Raw genomic sequence first — 15,036 nt, 5'->3', positions numbered from 1 at the left:
AATAATTGACTAATGTTTCAGGAAATTAGTTGAAACTCAACTTAGGCTGTCAGGTCATTAACATATAATTGCATTTAGGGTTTCTGTACTACCCTGTGAAACATGGATTCTCCCAGGGCTTAAGTTCAAATGAGTGTGTGGCTTATAGACAAAACAAAATGAAATAGAGGTACAAAGGACAAATTGGAATTGTTTCTTATTCAACTTTCCTACATCTGAGTGAATGACTTGTCAACAATGTTCATCCTAATATTCTCAAATATCATATGTTGCATTTCTTCACAGCAATCAGTATTTCAATAAATTTTGTATTGATATTTGTGTAGGAAGTGGTCACCTTTCCTCTTAATTAGTGATTTGGCTATGACATTTCCATATTGCTTTCTGCCACATCCTCATTTTGTGCAACTATAAAGTTTGTTTGGCCCCATTGTAAAAGTTGCATTACTCAGGAAGCTCTGTAGTACATGTACAGCTTATTGCATCTGAACTCAATACAGTGTATGTTCTTTCTGCTTTGTATGTGATAATAATTCAAGATGCTTGTTTTAATTTTAAATGCCTCCATGATGGCTTCTAACTAGAGAATGTTTAAGGTACTTGGTGATAATCCATATTTAGTATTTCCTTGGGAGTTAAGAAGAATTACTGAGCAGTCAGATTATTTTTTTTCTTTTTAGTTTTAGCACATTTTACATTGTTTCAATGCTCTGAGGGCACATATTTTAGTTTATCTCTTAAAAGGTAATCAAAGCTGTTCAACCAGTTGTGTGAAATTGGAAAAGCATACTTAAATTCACTAGTTGCTAAACAGCGAAGATGAATTTATTATTAAGGAAAGGACCTAGAAATGTGGTTGCCTACATTTTGAAAAAGAAATGTAATAACAATGGCAAAGTATGTGGTGAACACCATTCTAAAATATTTAGACATATTAATGCATTTGATCCGCAAAAAATGAGTGCTGTAATTCATTTCATAAATGAGGAAATTGAAGCAACAGTGGTTAAATTGCCTAAGGTCAAGCAACTGATAAATGCCAGTGTCAGGATGTAAATCCAGGAAGTTCAGGCTCAGAACGTGTACACATGGTCACCAGAGAAGATTGTTTTTCAGGTGGTTGGATGGGTGGGCTGGCAGGCAGTGGAACCAGGTACACTGGGAAGTAAAAGGAAAGGGTAGGTTTTATGACAAACTGTGCTCACTTCTGGGCTTCCCTGATGGCTCAGATGGTTAAAAACAAACAAACAAAAAAACAAACAAACAAACAACAAAAAAAAAACCGCCTGCAATGCAGCAGACCTGGGTTCAGTTCCTGAGTCTGGAGGATCCCCTGGAGGACAGAATGGCAATCTGCTCCAGTATTCTTGCCTGGAGAATCCCCATGGACAGAGGAGCCTGGTGGATTACAGTCCATGGGGTCGCAAATAGTCAGACATGACTGAGAGACTAAGCACATGCTCACTTATGGAATTTGGAACCTAAATGATGGGATTGAAGGGAAGGATTTACTAAGATTTTATGTGTGTGTGCGTGTGTGTAAAAAATAGGACACAACGTTTGTTGTTTTTTAAAAATATAAATTCATTTATTTTAATTGGAGGCTAATTACTGTACAACATTGTAGTGGGTTTTGCCATACACTAACATGAATCAGCCATAGGTGTACATGTGTTCCCCATCCTGAACGCCACTCCCACCTCCCTCCCCATCCCTTCCCTCTGGGTCATCCCAGTGCACCAGCCCAGAGCACCCTGTCTCATGCATGGAACCTGGACTAGCGATCTAGTTCACATATGATGATATACATGTTTCAATGTCATTCTCCCAAATCATCTCACCCTCGCCCTCTCCCACAGAGTCCAAAAGATTGTTCTTTACATCTGAGGACACAACTTTGTACTCCTGCCCCAGGCTGGCGTGATCTCAGGGTGAAAAAAGTACCATTTACATTGAAAATGAGATACATGCTGACTCACTACTTTCAAATAATAGCTTTTCAGATAGATACCAAGTGTGAAATCACTAATAATATATTACCTTTAAATAGCAACTTCTTCAAAGATATATCTAATTTTCTATAGTTTTATTCTTTTTCTGAGGACTGCATACAGAAATCTCAACTTAGTCTGAATAGTTGCAGCTAATACCCATGCTTAATGGCTCCGTCTTTTTTCTCAATTCCTAGGATGGCATCACTGACTCGATGGACATGAGTCTCAGTGAACTCCGGGAGTTGGTGATGGACAGGGAGGCCTGGCGTGCTGCGATTCATGGGGTCACAAAGAGTCGGACACGACTGAGCGACTGATCTGATCTGATCTGAGGATGAATTTTCAACATGGTGTCATTAGTATCAGTATTTACAATTTTGTTTCATTCTTATTTTTTCTGAGGGAGATAGCAAAGTGAATAACTTTATTTTTCTTTTTTTTTCAACTCCCACCACCTAGTTTAGACACTCATCACCTTCTCTCTGGATTTTCATGAGTTTTTTAACTAGCCTCTAAAAAAAAACCCAAAAAACTATTTTTAATTGGAGGATAATACTTTATGATATTGTGTTGGTTTCTGTCATATATTAATATGAATCAGCCATAGATATACATATGCTCCCTCCCTCTTGAACTTTCATCCCATCTTCCACCTCCCACCCCTTCCCTTCTAGGTCATCACATAGCACCAGATTTGAGCTCCCTGCGGCATACAGCAAATTTCCACTGAATATATATTTTACATATGGTAATGTATATGTTTCCATGCTACTCTTGAAATTCATTCCACCCACTCCTTCCCCTGTGTCCACAGGTCTGCTCGCTATGTCTGTGTTTCCATTGCTACCCTGCAGATAGTTCCATCGATACTATCTTTCTAGAGTCCATATATATGCGCTAATATATGGTATTTGTTTTTCTCTTTCTGACTTACTTCACTGTGTATAATAGGCTCTAGGTTCACCCACCTTATTAGTACTGAGTCAAATGCATTCTTTTTTATCACTGAGTAATATTCCATTGTGTATATGTACCACTTCTTTACCCATTTATTTGTTGGTGGGCATCTAGGTTGCTTCCATGTCCTAGCTATTGTAAATAGTGCTGCAATGAACATTGGGATACATGTGTCTGTTTTAATTATGGTTTCCTCAGTGTTTATGTCCAAGAGTGGGATTGTTGGGTCATATGGTAGTTTTATTCCTAGGTTTTAAGGAATCTCTATACTGTTCTCCATAGTGACTGTACCAATTTGCATTGCCATCAACAGTGCCAGAGGGTTCTCTTTTCTCCACACCGTTTCCAGCATTTATTGCTTGCAGATTTTTTTGATAATGGCCATTCAGGCCACTGTGAGGTGATACCCTGTAGTTTTGATTTGCATTTCTCTAATACTGAGTGATGTTGAGCATCCTTTCATGTGTTTATTAGCCATCTGTACATCAAGGCTGTATATTGTCATCCTGCTTATTTAACTTCGGTGCAGAGTGCATCATGAGAAATGGTGGGCTGGATGAAACACAAGCTGGAATCAAGATTGCTGGGAGAAATATAAATAACCTCAGATATGCAGATGATACCACACTTAAGGCAGAAAGCAAAGAACTAAAAAGCCTCTTGAAGAAAGTGAAAGAGGAGAGTGAAAAAGTTGGCTTAAAGCTCAACATTCAGAAAATGAAGATCATGGCATCCAGTCCCATCACTTCATGGCAAATAAATGGGGAAACAATGGAAACAGTGCGAGACTATTTTTTGTGGGGGGAAGCTTCAAAATCACTGCAGATGGTGACCGCAGTCTTGAAATTAAAAGACTCTTGCTCCTTGGAGGAAAAGCTATGACCAACCTAGACAGCATATTAAAAAGCAGAGACATTACTTTGCCAACAATGGTCCATCTAGTCAAAGCTATGATTTTTTCAGTAGTCGTGTATGGATGTGAGAGTTGGACTATAAAGAAAGCTGAGGACCAAAGAATTGATGCTTTTGAACTGTGGTATTGGAGAAGACTCTTAAGTATCCCTTAGACTGCAAGCAGATACTAAAGGAAATCAATCCTGAATATTCTTTGGAAGGACTGATGCTGAAGCTGAAACTCCAATACTTTGGCCACCTGATGCCAAGAACTGACTCCTTGAAAAAGACCCTGATATTGTGAAAGATTGAAGGTAGGAGAAGGGATAACAGAGGATGAGGTGGTTGGATGACATCACTGACTCGATGGACATGAGTTTGAGCCAGGTCCGGGAGTTGGTGATGGACAAGGAAGCTTGGCATGCTGCAGTCCATGGGGTCGCAAAAAGTCAGACACTACTGAGCAACTGAACTGAACTGAACTGAACTGATGTCTTCTTTGTAGAATTGTCTGTTTAGGCCTTCTGCCCACTTTTTGATTGGGTTGTTTTTTTCTCATATTGAACTGTATGAGCTGCTTGTGTATTCTGGAGATTAACCCTTTGTCTCATTTGCCCTGTTTGCTATTATCTTCTCCCATTCTCTTTTCATCCTGTTTATAGTTTCCTGCACTATGCAAAAGCTTTTATGTTTAATTAGGTGCTATTTATTTATTTTTGTTTTCAATACTCTAGGAGGGGGATCATAGAGGATCTTGCTGTGATTTATATCAAAGAGTGTTCCTAGTTTTATATAAATAAAAAAAGTACAGTAAATACACATTTTATTTTCATTCTCAAATGGTGCAAATCAAGATGGCAATGGATGCAGATGATAATATTCAGGAAAATTGGGCTTCCATAACATTTATAGTGGTTATTGAGTGATTTATTTTAGCTTTCCATTTCCTCTATCTAATCATTTTCAAAATGAGAAGAATATATATTTGCTTAATGTAAGATATTGTCAAATTATTATAGATTTTAAACAAATGAGCCTGGGGTCATTTTTAACACTGGAATGGACAGACAGTAACTATATAAACTGTTAATATATTATAGACATAATACAGAAATCAGCAGAAGTTTTCCTTCTTGTAAATTAAATTTATAACTAGAGAAAATCAATAAAAATTGACAATATTTCAATACAAGAAAAAGCATTTTAATTGCCAAGACCATAACCCATACTCTTTTTCTTTCTTGCAAGCACTACTCTACTTCTCAAGTCACATCCTCATGAGAGAAGACCTATTATACTTTATATAAGGCTCTGATAAAACATTTTTTAAATTGGCATGCCTTACTTAGGTAAGTGTGATACATGCACGTGCGTGCGCACGGTTGTTGTTGTTATTCAGTGGCTAACTTGTGTCTGACCCTTTGTGACCCCATGAATTATAGCACGCCAGGCTCCTCTGTCCTCCACTATCTCCAGGAGTTTGCTCAGATTCATGACCATTGAGTTGGTGATGCCATCCAACCAGCTCATCCTCTGTTGTCCCCTTCTCCTCCTGCCTTCAATCTTTCCCAGCATCAGGGTCTTTTCCAATAGTCAGCTGTTCGCCTTGGGTGGCCAAAGTGTCGGAGCTTCAACTTCCATCTTTCCAATGAGTATTCAGGGTTGATTTCCTTTAGGATTGACTGGTTTGAACTCCTTGCAGTCCAAGGGACTCCTCTCAAGAGCCTTCTCCAGCACTGCAGTTAGAGGGCATCAATTCTTCTGCACTCAGCCTTCTTTGTGGTCCAACTCTCACATCTGTACATGAATACTGGAAAAACCATACAGAGACTGCCATAGAAATATATATATATATATACATCACAAGTTTCCCATGCTAGAATTAAAAAATCTAGACAATTATTCAACAAGATTATTGACTGATTTTGTCTTTCTCTACTTCATCTTACTTTCCTTTCTTGCTTTCTATCATTCAGTAGACTTTGTTTTGAGGTCCATACTATATACCACGTACTGTTCTGCATGCTGACAAGATCCACAAGGTCTTACCCTTATAGTGAAAGTGAAAGTCGCTCAGCCGTGTCTGACTCTTTGCAACCCCATGGACTATACAGTCCATGGAATTCTCTAGGCCACAATACTGGAGTGGTAGCCATTCCCTTCTCCAGAGGATCATCCCAACCCAGGGATCAAACCCATGTCTCCCATATTGCAAGCAGATTCTTTACCAGCTGAGCCACAAGGGAAGCCCAAGAATACTGGAGTGGGTAGCCTATCCCTTCTCCAGTGGATCTTCCCAACCCAGGAATCGAACTGGGGTCTCCTGCATTGCAGGCGTATTCTTTACCAACTGAGCTATAAGGGAAGCACTTACAGAGCTCATATCAATTGCCGTGGGACTGGAGACCAGGAAAGCACAAACACAAAGAGCATCTTTGCATAGTGTGATTATAGAAGTCTTCTCTGACAAAGTGATAATGAAGTTATGATGCAGCCGTGGTGAGAAGGGGGGAAACAAGAGTTCAGGGAAAACAAACAAGTGAGAAAGAAGGAAATAGGTTGGAGCATAGTGGCTCAGCAGGACTTGGACTGGGCAACTTTATAATTGTATTTTAATTTAGATTACCAACTGATAAACAGAGATACCTAATAGTTATTTATCATAAATCTTCTTTCTCAGCTATTTTGGGGAGAACATGCACTTTGGAGTCAGAAAATCAAGGTTTGGAGTCTTGGCCTTGGACCTTCTACCTGGGTGATACCATATGAGCCTAAGTTTTCCCATCTTTGAAAACCGGACAAAGTTATTTGGTTTTCATAATTGTTGTGAATCCCCTATATAATGTCAGACACATAACAGTTACACTGCAGCTATTAGTTTCTTAGCATTTTTGTTTCCATGCTTGAAGAATGACAAGAATGTGACTTAATCCATTCACTTAGGCAGCTTCTCGTTCACTCACTAGAAGGTTGTTGACCACCCACTAATTGACAAGATTGTGGAAAAGACAAAATCATAGTCACCATTATTGTTTTGGAAGGTTTGGAGATGACAGGCTCAGGGTAAAAGGAAGACCGAGACAGGGGGCTTCTCTGATCTGTCTGTGAACTGGATTTGGGACACTATAACATAAGGATTGAAAGAACCAGGATGAGAGCAGGAGTTTTCCAAACCTACTGGAGATAATTTTTCCCTGCAGAAATGTTTATGTTTCATAGGTAGAAGCCTCATGTGGGTGTGATTCCTGGATTATTGTAGGAAAAGATGCTTCAAAGATATTTAAACACATTTGATACTTAATACCTAATTTAACTCTGTCTTCTTCCTCCAAAAATTCAAAGGAAGAGACTTTAGAAACAGGTAAAAGGGAGATGATATGGGCTGTCATTGAGTGATGCTGAATAACATGTGTGTTTAGGGAAAGCTTTGAGAAAAGGGACAGAAGCATAGAGGAAACTCAGAGGACACTGCTATTAAAATAATAATAAAATGCTATAGCCATATATTACCTTAATGTAAGGTGCAAATACACACTCTGCTTCTCGAATAGATTTTAATTTTAGAATGGCAAAAGCCACTGGAAGTGGTGGGTAAATCACATTAATTACTGGAATATCTTCATAAATCTCCAAATGGCCTTCCTCTAAACTACCTATCTCTGTTTTTCAGGTGGAATTGGTGAGTCACTGGTGATATTCTGCCTTTTAATTTTCTCTCCACTGGTTCCTCTTTTCAGTGTTGCTGAAATAAAAATGATTCTGTCATGTGGCTGGACATGCTTAGAATATAGGACAGGTTTTGTTACAGTTTTCTTCCTGTAGATAGAATCTATTTTAGCTTGAATTAAGGGTCACCGAATAAAATCAATCAAGAAAATAGAGAGATACCTGTCTCTGAATTCCCTTCTGTTTACCTTCTACCTCTGCAGCCCATCTGCTCCCGCGGGTACCGTACGGGCTCAGTGTCTGCCCTGCTGTCACCTCCTAGTACCTTGAGCCAGGTGCAGTTATCTCTCTGGAGGATGCTTCTTGATTTCACATCTCTGGATAAAAATCTGTTCCTGGTATTCAGACCCATAGATTCAAACCTTCTTGACTTCTCCCTTTTGCAGATGGCTTAGAGTGAACTCATTTTCTCACTCAGACCTATTTCTGTATTCCCGTCTCACCTAAGAATAATACTCTTCACCTACTTACTCATCCTGGAAGCCCAGAAACTATCATTGATTCTTCACTCCCCATTAACTTTCACAATCTCTCAACTATCTGATCCTGCCAAGACCATCTTCTTAATTTTCTACAAAGCTGTCTTCTACATTCCATCCGCACTGTAATTATTTCAGACAATCAGCATATCTTTCTGACATACTGAATGGCTCATCAATGGTCTCCATTCTTCCCTTCCTGTCCTCCCCACCAATCAATCATCTTCACTGCTAACCATGGTGGTCTTTCCAAACATGAACTGGGTTCATGTTTGGAAAATTCCTTAAAAATCCTCAAAAGGTTCAGCATTGTCTACAAGTTAAAACCCACACGTATGGCAAGGCATGCCAAGCCCCTCCAAATGATAAATGAAGGCAGCTCCTGGCTGCCGGTCTTCCTGCCAATTTTTCTCCCTTCTCTCTGTCCCCTCCCGACCTAAATATACACCCTGAACTCAAACCACATGAAGCTTTTGCATTTGCTGGAATCTGCTATCGCTTTCTCATATCCATTATCTGTACCTGTGTAGTTAGTGATGCTCTCATTTGCTTTTAAAATTCTTTAGTGTAAATGTCATCTCCTCCAGAAAGCCTTCCTGATTTTTCCAAAGCAGAATGAGATGTCTCTCTGTGCTCCTCAGCAACACACTGACAGTGACAATTACTAGTGTTGCCATATTCTAGTGTACCTATTGGATGGCCTTCTCCTGCCCCCTTAGACTATGAGAAGTTTAATTCGTAGTGATGATTTCATGAATCTTTGTTAAAAAAATTAACTGAACACATCTTTCTATTTTACATTGAAATGCTGCTATGTAACTTAATGATGCTGAATAGATGTGGATTATCCCGCCTTCTTTTTGCCTACACAGATGAAGGATCTATGAAGTAGGAAGCCTAACATATATAAAGTTATTTTTTTCTATTCAAAATTTATTTTCAAACAACTTTTATAGGCCTTGGTAGACATAATCACTGGCAGTTTTAAAAATGTTCTCATAAAAATAACACACGTAATGTGCATATATTTTTGGGTAAAAAACCCCAACATATTCTATACTTCCAGCCATGCTTATTATTCACAAGATAATTATCAAGACATTGCTTTTTGTAAGCAAAATCCTTTTCCACTCATTATCTTAACTCTTCACTCACTCTTCAATCATTCTTCACTCTACTCTCATTTATTTTTATATTTAAATATTAATATAATTAATGTACTGGAAATCAAAGACCTAAGAAAAATACCTTTTCTGTATTGAAAAAGGAAGAAGTTAGAAGATATTCTGAAATCTGTTTCTGGAAAGAGTAGGAAATGAATCTTCTCCCTAATTATCAGTCTAGGCATGGTCTACTCCATCACTATTGTAATTCAGAAGAGTTGTGGTGAGTGTTCTCTTAGTATTATGAGACCAAATTAGTCTATTGCTCTCATATACACTAGATTTTTATTTGATAACCTAAGATTACCAGCGAGGAAGTTGCAAAATTGTACAGAACCAAGTTAAAATTGTTTCTAAAAATCGACTCTCATGTCATGGTAAAATGAAAGCTTTCACACACACACACACACACACACACAAAACACACACACACATAAAGAGTCTATGAAATAGGAGATTAAAAGAGCACATTGAAATAAAGGAAACCAAGATAAAAACAGTGAAAGAGAAAAGTATGTTTTAACAGCAGGAAATGGCATGACTCGGCATGAAAAAAAGAGTAAAAAGTATAGAAAGACAGCTGGGAGAGCTAAAAGTAAAAATTAATGACAAAAAATGAAAAGTCTGCCTTCAGAAAACTGAAAAAAATTAAGTTTCAAGGCCCAAATATTGCTATATTTTAAGATTATCAGGATAGTATTTGTTATACTGCATCATTCTTTTAATTTTCTTAAATTCAGAAAGATAAGATTCTTCACTGGTGACAATTGTAAGGCACATATTGATCTCCACTTGCTTTGACACAGTAGGGTCCTTTGTACCCTTTGTATCCTTGACAGCTGGGCTATGACACTACTAGCGGAGCAAGTTTTTATTTATTCCTTTTTTTTTTTCTTTCTACCTGAGGTACTTGTTCCCTCTTAATATGTTTCCTGGGTACTTGGAAACCAAATAATTCAAACTGTCATAAGGGTGAGGGTGCACAGCTTTCTTTTAATTCAAATGCTGCCACTTTACTCTCTAATCTGTAACACGACAAGAATCCAACACTAAACAGCTATTTTTTCCTTTATTTTAGTGCCTTGCTTCTGAATTGGTTACTGATACATAAGTACTTCAGATTTCTGCCCTTGTATATAAAAGCAGACTATAATAATATAAATAAAAATATAAATACTAGCCTGGAACAGTAAAAAAAAAAACAAAAAAGTAAACTTCACAAAGCTATCTTTATAGCAGATGATAAGGTCCAAAATATAAAACAGATATTCTCTCCCCAGCCCCAGCCCATCCCACCTAAACTAACAATGTACCAATTCACCTTTCTCATTTGGCAAAGTGGTGGCAAAACACACACACACACACACACACACACACAACAAAAGCAAACCATAAACACATAACTTTGGAGATAAAGCCAAAGTGAAAAAAAAAAAAAAAGATTAACTTCCTAGGTTTAGGAGCTTTTAATGCATCTCAACAGTATATGTTGAGATGTTACTCATTTTGAAGGCACTGTGCTAGAAAGATAAGCCACAGGAAGGGGGATAAGATGCAGAAAAATGCACAGTTAATCACACAGCTGGCCAGAATATAATAAGAACTCCAAGCAAAACACTCACAGAGGGTATGAAGGGTTCAAAGGAAGAAGGTATCTTAGCCAACTGGAAGCATCAGGAAATCTAATAGAGGATATGTCATTTGAGGTGGGTCTGGAAGAATGGGTAGGATCTGGAAGATAGAGACATCTATTTCCACTGATTCTTAAGATTTAGGTAGGTGCTCATTCGATTTTCTCTGCTTCTACATTTTGACTTCTTATTGAATTTCTAACTTTCTGTATTTAACCCTCCACTCCATGACCTCACTGAAAATTTAATCATACCAAATTAATCACTGACTCCTGAATGAACCAAACATTTTAAACTATCATTTTGCATGAACTCATAGGATTCTCCCTGCTCCACTGCTTTCTTCTCTTTCCTCGAGTAAGTTGCAAAGTAACATAAAAGACTTGGTTCATTTTCTGTCTTGACCCTTCCGTGCATGAAAAAGTGTGTTATCTCATAGGTATTTCCAAAACCTGTATGTTGCTGGATTACTGTGTCTCATGTTGTATCACTTCATTTATAAGCTTGATCCTCCAAGCAAACGATGAGATCCCTGAGGCCACTGGCCGTGACACAATCTTCTCTGTACCCTCAGGCCCGTTTCTCTCAGAGGAAGAGTAGTTGGTGTCCGAATGTACATACCCTGATGGAATCGGTGTTTGCTAGAAGAGCAACATAGGCATGTTCTCATAAGCTGCGGTCCATTCTGAAAAGTAGGCTGTGGAACCTGGGGTTCACCCTTCCTCTGCCCGCGTGGACCACTGAGCAAGGCGAAGGCCACATGGAAGCCCACAGCACCACACTCTTGCCCTAGTATGCCATCCTCCACGCATTCTAATGCCAGCATCTAAACACTTCTAAACACTTCTCTGCAGCGGCCTAAAGTGGCCCTTATTCGTTCCTTTCCAGGATTAGGGAAAACACCTCCCTGGCTTTCAGTCTGTGAGAAAAAAAAAAAAAAAAAAAACTAGGACTTTCCTGAAGCTGGGAGCGGGGATTCCCTCTCCAGGAACGTGCCATTTCCACGCTGCCTACCTGGCTGAAGGCGGCCAAAGACGAGGAGCCGGGTGACCTGGGGACATTCGACGCGCGCGGGTCCCCCTCCTCCGGAGGGGGGATTTCAGCCCGGGAACCCACTAATTAGGCTCGCCCCCATTGGTCGTCCCCCGGCACCTCCGTCACCGTTATGCTAACGAGGGGCGTCTCATTGGCGGGGCCGCCGCGGCGGCCCCACCCACGGGGAGAGCCCTTGCGCTGCGCCGGGACCCCCAACCCCAGGGCCCCCGGCGCCTGCGCGGCCGTGCGGGGCGTCCGCCTGCGGGAACCTGCTGCAAGCTGGGCTAGCCTCCGAGGAGGGTCGCGCCTGCAGCCGGGCAGGACGGGCTTTCACCCTCGCGCTGTGCGCACGCCCACCCCTCTCCTCTCTTTCTAGGCACCGCGCGTCTTTTCTCTTTTTTTTCGGGCGAAGTAACTTTTGCATTCCCGCCTCCCCCGAGTCCTGGCGACCAGAGGCGGCGCCCAGCCTGGGGGCGGTTCCTTGGCATCGTCGGTCCTTGTCAGAGCCAGACTTTTGCTCCTGGGCTGGGTTTGCATCATCCCCATCACACCCTCCGGAGGAGAGGAGCCGGCCCCTTTCGGCCTCAGCTTCCGGCTGGGCGCAGACCCCCATCCCCCTCCAAGGCCCCTTCCCCTGCTGCGGTCCCCCTTCCCGCCGCCTCCTTTGACGAAGTCCTCTCCCCCCCACTCGGCAATATTTTCTTTCGCTCGCCCTCCTTGCCTCCTCCATTCGTTGTCTCACGTTTCCCACTCTTTGAGGAAGGATGGTTGATCTGGAGAGCGAAGTGCCCCCTCTGCCTCCCAGGTACAGGTTTCGGGATTTGCTGCTCGGGGACCAAGGATGGCAGAACGACGACAGGTGAGTGGTGTGCTGCAGTGTGGCTCCGGAGATACAGCTGGAAAAGGGAGGGATAGGGAGGCCGAAAGGCTAAAAGGAGGGAGACGAGGAAAGGGAGCCAGAGCTTGGGGGAGGGAGGGAGAGGGACTCTGACGTGTCTCTCCATTTTGACTATAGGGCAACTGGTGTAGGCAAGGAACTCCTTTTCACTTTCGGACCCCTGCAATGTATTTATTGCATGTATTTGGTGCTTATTCTTTTGTCTATCTGTGCTTTCCCAGGGTGTGGATGAGGCTGGTGTGAGAGGTATAGTATGTCCAAATGGCACGCAGCATCACTGCCGATCAGTTTTCATATTTTCCCCTTGGCTGTTGTTAATCAAATTCGAAAATGCATCCGAGTTGATTGAAAAAGCACACCTGATTAGGTGTCCACCTACCACTGGGAAATTTATGCTTTTTAAACATTTGGAGACGCAGGTAGACAGTTGGTTTCAATATGTAACAGGTAGTTAGTGAAAATGACAGCGTTTGCAATTGGAAAAACTCACTTTGAACGGGTAACCATGATTATTATTCATAATGTGTTCGTATAGCATGATCCAACCTTCTCATAAATAATGTATTTAACCTAAATAGTATATATGTCACAAAATTAAAACATAATTTTCAAAACTAGAGTGTTATTAGCAACATATTCCTCATGTGTTTTATCTGTAGCATCACTGCTTTGCCTCGTTAAACTTTTGGAATTACTCTTGTTATGTCTTACTATTATTTTTTAAAAAGCACATTTTATGTTTCATTGAATTTGGTATTTTCTGAAATAGTCATTTAGGTATCACATGCCACATTTCCTTGTTTTAAAATAATACGTGAATACTAACTAGACTTTCAACTCAACTGAAATGTTTCATTAAACTTCAGTTTGGTATTGCTGTTCTGTATTAATTACATAAAAACCCCATTATTGGCCCCATTCAGAATTTCCTTGTTCAACCACTGGGAAATACCTTCCTCCCATCTCAGCTCCCAATACAAACTCACACTACACACAGGGGATTCTATCTGGGGCATCAATTGTGGCCTTCTTCTTTGGTCTCATATTAGTAATTTAAAGGGATATAGATGTTTTGTAGATGATATTTCAGTTCAATCTCTTTAGGCAAAAATGTATACATTGATAAAAATTAAAGAATTCATACCAGTATGCTTGGTAAGTAAGGTGTTCTGGTTGACTAAAGATGAAGAAAAGAATATTTAAACAATTTCAGTGCTAATTGACATTTAGATACACTATTTTAACTTAGCTCACTGGCTCATCATAGAGATTGGATCTATATTTGTTACTTCAGGACATCAGGATCATCATGTATTAATTGAATAGAAATCCTCATTGCAAAAATGTGAGTTAGGCAGAGTACATAGAGGACATATTTCAGACTGGTGGTGGTAGACTTGTTTGTTTTTTAAACATCGTATCTAAGATAATAATTGCTTATGGGGTTGCCCTTACTTTTCTAGGGATGCTGAAGATATTTAGTTAATTTTGGTTAGTTGAATGCATCCTAAATGAGTCATTGCCATGTTAAAAAATGTTTTGCACTTTTAAAATCCCTTTTATAATATAAGTTTATACTAGCCCAAGTTTAACTCTAAAATTTGTCCGTATTTACTAATAAAGTATTGTTACCAAACTAAACTTGGGTCCACTTGCCTGTGCAGTAAAGCCAATCTACTGACAATGCTTTGTGGTGAAGGCAAAAGAAAAAGTGAAGTTGCTGAGTCGTGTCCAACTCTTTGCAACCCCGTGGACTGTAGCCTGCCAGGCTCCTCTGTCCATGGGATTTTCCAGGCAAGAATATTGGAGTGGGTTGCCATTTCCTTCTCCAGGGGCAACTACCTGACCTAGGGATGGAACCGAGTCTCCCGCAGTGCAGGCAGACTCTTTATCCTCTGAGCCACCAGGGAAGCCCTGGCAAGTGCAGCCTTTATTGCTGAGCCACCAGGGAAGCCCTGGCAAGTGCAGCCTTTATTTCAGGGCACCAAGCAAGGAGTCCAGGTAGCTGGTTCTAGAAATGCCTAAACTTCCCAATAGCTTTCAGGGAGATGTTTTTAAAGACAGAATGTGGAGGAGGTGCAGTTGTGCAGTGTGTACAACTCCTGGACATTCTTTTGATTGGTTGGTGATGAGGTAATCAGGAGTCTACATGTTCAACTTTCTGGTTCTAAACCAGCTTGGGGTCTACCAGGTTGTGGACAGCAGGAAGTTAACTTCTTCCACCTAGTGGGGGTCTTAGTGTCTGCAGAACAGCCTAAA

At 40.4% G+C, this 15,036-nt stretch overlaps 1 protein-coding gene across 1 annotated transcript in view; it reads left to right on the top strand.

Annotated features, from left to right (window-relative positions):
- The first annotated feature begins 12,110 nt into the window (after nt 1-12,110).
- The window catches only part of KCNT2 (potassium sodium-activated channel subfamily T member 2), a 418,728-nt gene continuing 415,802 nt past the window's right edge, over nt 12,111-15,036 (top strand). The window contains exon 1 of the mRNA XM_070384415.1: nt 12,111-12,738. Coding sequence (XP_070240516.1) covers nt 12,644-12,738 — 95 coding nt within the window. The 5' untranslated portion in view covers nt 12,111-12,643. The remainder of the gene's footprint in view (nt 12,739-15,036) is intronic.

The sequence above is a fragment of the Bos mutus genome, chromosome 16 (genome assembly GCF_027580195.1).
Source record: "Bos mutus isolate GX-2022 chromosome 16, NWIPB_WYAK_1.1, whole genome shotgun sequence".
In the NCBI taxonomy this organism is placed as follows: Eukaryota; Metazoa; Chordata; class Mammalia; order Artiodactyla; family Bovidae; genus Bos; species Bos mutus.
This window is presented reverse-complemented; position numbering and strand designations above follow the sequence as displayed.